This window comes from Apium graveolens, chromosome 9, assembly GCF_009905375.1.
Source record: "Apium graveolens cultivar Ventura chromosome 9, ASM990537v1, whole genome shotgun sequence".
Taxonomy (NCBI): Eukaryota; Viridiplantae; Streptophyta; class Magnoliopsida; order Apiales; family Apiaceae; genus Apium; species Apium graveolens.
The window spans coordinates 112403212-112407565 of NC_133655.1; the positions used below are offsets into that span (position 1 = coordinate 112403212).

The window sequence follows — 4354 nt, forward strand, 5'->3', positions numbered from 1 at the left end:
GTAAGTCATTCAACAGCTTTTGAAACCTATCATAGATCTCAGTTAAGGACTCATTGTCTCTTGAGTCAAAGTGTTCATACTCCTGAGTAAATATTGTTCTCCTGTTTTTCTTGATCGCAGAAGTATCTTGACACTTTACTTCTAAAGCATCCCAAATTTCCTTTGCTGTTTTAAATCCAATAACCCTATTGGACATAACACTATCAAGACTGCTATACAGAATATGTCTTACTTTTGTATCTTTCATGATTGATAATAGATCCTCTGCAGTATAGTCCTTCTTTGATTTATCAACCATCTTTTCTTCTTGACCAGCAACTGCTACTGCCAACTTCATTAACCTATGAGGACCATCATAAATCCTTCTTATATATTCAGGATCTGTAGCTTCCAAGCACATGGTCATCTTAACCTTCCAGATTGGATATTCATGTATCTTTAGGATTGGAACATTGATAGCCTCATACCTACTCATATTATTGTTAATCTATGATGTGGCTGGGGGTGGTGGTGGTGGTGGATTGTTCAGTTGTTATGGTTCTTTGTCTGCCATTAAAGATTGATTTTCAGATTTTAAACTGTTTGTATATCAACAGCAAGCTCAGATACCAATTGTTAGGCCTGTAATACAACTGTAGATTGGGGGTTGAATGCAATTTTTGCAAAAAAAATGATAAATCTTAACAGAATCGGAAATTTTTATATTAATCTGATAAAAATTGTTACAAAAGTACTCTATCAAAGGATGAACAATTATGCAAGAGCTATTAGGTTATCTGAAATATATATCGATTCGTAACACATATAGTGTAAACTTAATCTGTGCTTATATAGTGCACAGTTACACAATAAATAAGGAATCATATTCTAATACAATAAGGAAACCTAATACACATCCATGTATGATTACTTCTGTAAGTAAAGTCATTCACAGCCTTGAATTCTGCAATCCCTTTCCTTCTTTGATATCTCTAAATACTAATCATCAAATGTTGATCATCAATTACTGATCATGAAGTACTGATGATGTTACCTTAGTAAAACCTGATATCAAATATTGATAATAAATTCTAATAATTTATATACTGATATCATCCCTTCCTTCTAACATATTATCTTATATATTCAATAAAAAATACTTATTTACGAAATACACTTCTTTTTGCTCCCTAAAAAGAAGATACCCCTTAATTTTAAATTATAAAGAAAGACATCACGAAAGATACTGGAAAAGGAACAGAATACGTGAATAATAAAGTTAACGAAGAAAAATAAATCCGTATACCTGCACTGTTAATAAATTGCATCTTCACCCCTCCCACATCACATTTTCATTTTTCCCCACCACCCTCCACAAGTACATAATTGAAAATGATTTGAGCAAATATCTCTTCTCTCTCTCTCTCTCTCTCAAACCAAATCATTAAAATTAGGGCTTTTAAATTCCCCCAATTTAGCTTAATTTTAATTCAATCGCGATGAAATCAGCTCAGCCACCACCGCCCACCGCCGCGAACCGTCAACGGCCACGACGTCGTCCTGACCTAACCTTACCTCTCCCTCAACGCGATCCAGCAATCGCCGTTCCTCTCCCTCTCCCGCCGAACTCAGCGCCGGCGTCGACCACGGCAGGCTCCGCCGCCGCCATTCAGCCGATCAACTTCTCGCAGCTCGACCGCATCAATCGTATCGGTAGCGGTAGCGGCGGCACGGTGTATAAAGTAGCGCACCGACCTACTGGAAAGCTTTATGCTCTGAAGGTAATTTACGGGAATCACGAGGAGTCTGTGCGTCGTCAGATCTGCCGTGAGATTGAGATTCTGAGAGATGTTGATAATTTGAATGTTGTGAAATGTCATGATATGTATGATCATGCTGGTGAGATCCAGGTGCTTTTGGAATATATGGATAGAGGTTCATTGGAAGGGATTCATATTACGAATGAGGCTGCGTTGGCGGATCTGACTAGGCAGATCTTATCTGGAATTAGTTATTTGCATCGGAAACGTATCGTTCATCGCGATATTAAGCCGTCTAATTTGCTGGTCAACTCCAGGAAACAAGTCAAGATTGCTGATTTTGGTGTGTCCAGAGTGTTGGCACAGACTATGGATCCGTGTAATTCGTCGGTTGGGACGATTGCGTATATGAGTCCCGAGAGGATTAATACTGATCTTAATCAGGGGAGGTATGATGGTTATGCTGGTGATATTTGGAGTCTTGGTGTTAGTATACTTGAGTTTTATATGGGAAGGTTTCCGTTTGCTGTTAGTAGAGGTGGTGATTGGGCGAGTTTGATGTGTGCGATTTGTATGTCTCAGCCTCCGGAGGCTCCACCTACTGCTTCGAGGCATTTTAGGGAGTTTATTTCGTGTTGCTTGCAGAGGGATCCTCATCGGAGATGGACTGCCAATCAGTTGTTGCGTCATCCTTTTGTTTTGCAGACTAACAATGGTACTCCGCCTAATGGGAGTGGAGGAGGTAGTCAGGTTAATCAGGCTCACCAGTTATTGCCTCCTCCCCGTCCTCATCCATCTTCTGCTTGATATCATACAATGATTGTTGCCCGTTTCCGTCTGTGGTCATATTTGTTTCTCTTGTTATGTCTTTAGTTATGTAATTTGAATTGTATGATGATGGTTCAAATGCTGGATGGATGGATTTTCAGGATTGAAAAAGGAGAAATGGACCTCCGGATAGTAATCAAATGAATCTTGTTTTTTTATTATGATCTGAATATTTTTTCCCGATAATGTTTACCAGTAAAGTAAAACTTATGTTGGAAATGCCAGTGTCTTGCAATTTTTAGAAATTTCCATATTCAAGTGTCATTTACAGCTTTAATATAGCAGTTGCCATTACATATTCCCCTGTTTAGAATCTATGTTATTCTAGTTTCATTGACATCTTTAATATAGCAGTTGCCATTACTTATTTCCCTGTGTTTAGAATCTATGTTACTCTTTTTGTCAATCATCATCATTAGTGTCCTCCTTTGGTTTATTATAGTTATGATATAAATGCAGTTGATTGTTTAGGTTGCTAAACTTGATATAGAAACAGCCCTTCCTCCTTTGGTTTATACTTTATACCAGTAATGATTAAGATGTGGTTGATTGTTTAGGTTCCTAATCTCGGTATAGAAACAAACCTTCCTCCTTCGGTGTATAATAGGAATAATTATTTGCGGTTAATTGTTTAGGTTGCTTAACTCGATCTAGAAACAGCCATTTCCCATTATAGACCACGAGTATGAATCACAGTAGTCATACTTAAGTGTTTTTAAACTTCTTTTAGGAAAAAAAGGTTGTAGTTGGTAGATACCAGATGGTACTATAGCATTTCCTCCCTAAGAATTCTCGCTGCAAAGAGTAGGAATTAGATATATACATTTTATATACATGTAGAGAAAGACCATAGCTTTGATGGATCTACAGAACGGTTTGGATGGCAAGTCCTTGCCTTGGAGGAAACCTTTCTATATTTTTTCATTAATATATACTTTCACCGTGCTTTTAATTTTTAAGCTTTTATGCTGTAGGAAGGGCATGATAATTATGTAGTGACGATGCTTCTTGTCTTGCTACTACACAATGAACTAGTATATGTGTTCTGTTTCCCTTCCTTTTTCTTTTATATTCTATGCTTTATTAGTCTACCATGCCTTGTTAGCTTTCCCTTTTTATATAGTTGTAATCTACCATATTCTTGAGCTGTTTTAATTATTTCTAAAAGTATACAGCCCAGTTCCTTGTAGTTTTGTTGGCACTGCGGGACAGTGATTGTGCTCCTATATGAAACTTGTAGTGTAGTGCCTACTGCTAAGCTGTCCTGCCAACTGTTATTGCTGTTCTGTATGGATGAAATATAAATTTGGTGTTTTCATTTGTAAATGTAATGCAACTTTCCAAGCAAATGTTTTGGAGCTTCTGTAAATGCGGGGAAAGTCAACTGGGGGAATGAGCTTACCTCTTGAGGTGATCTAAGCAGTGACATTGGCTCCACGGTTCCTAATTTAAGTCTGGATTAAAAGGGAGAATATTTTACCCCCTTGTATTGTTTACTTTTTTCTTTCTTATCAAGTCCAATGCAAAGACAAACTTGGTTGCACTGCTATAATATTCAAAGGTGCATAATTGGATGTAAGTTATTAATTGGATGTAATATGCATAAATTCATATTTGGTTGTAATTGTAAGTTTGTAACTAAGAATTCATATATGCACCTAGTCACATGATCGATTATTAACCAAAAATAGTCGAATGATCTGTTGCAGAATACAATTTGCATTGGCGTTTAAGACTTTGTTTAGCATCTGAAAACATCAATGACTATGATCATCATTTAGTCTTTG

At 37.0% G+C, this 4354-nt stretch overlaps 1 protein-coding gene across 1 annotated transcript; it reads left to right on the plus strand.

Annotated features, from left to right (window-relative positions):
* The first annotated feature begins 1306 nt into the window (after positions 1-1306).
* LOC141684015 (mitogen-activated protein kinase kinase 5-like) lies at positions 1307-2728 on the plus strand. The gene has a single exon (XM_074488846.1). It carries the CDS (start codon positions 1479-1481, stop codon positions 2544-2546), a length of 1068 nt encoding a protein of 355 aa, XP_074344947.1. The 5' UTR covers positions 1307-1478; the 3' UTR covers positions 2547-2728.
* The last annotated feature ends 1626 nt before the right edge of the window (positions 2729-4354 follow it).

Bases quoted from the DNA above. Each gene is read 5' to 3' on its own strand.
- LOC141684015 (XM_074488846.1), top strand. From the start codon at position 1,479: ATGAAATCAGCTCAGCCACCACCGCCCACCGCCGCGAACCGTCAACGG.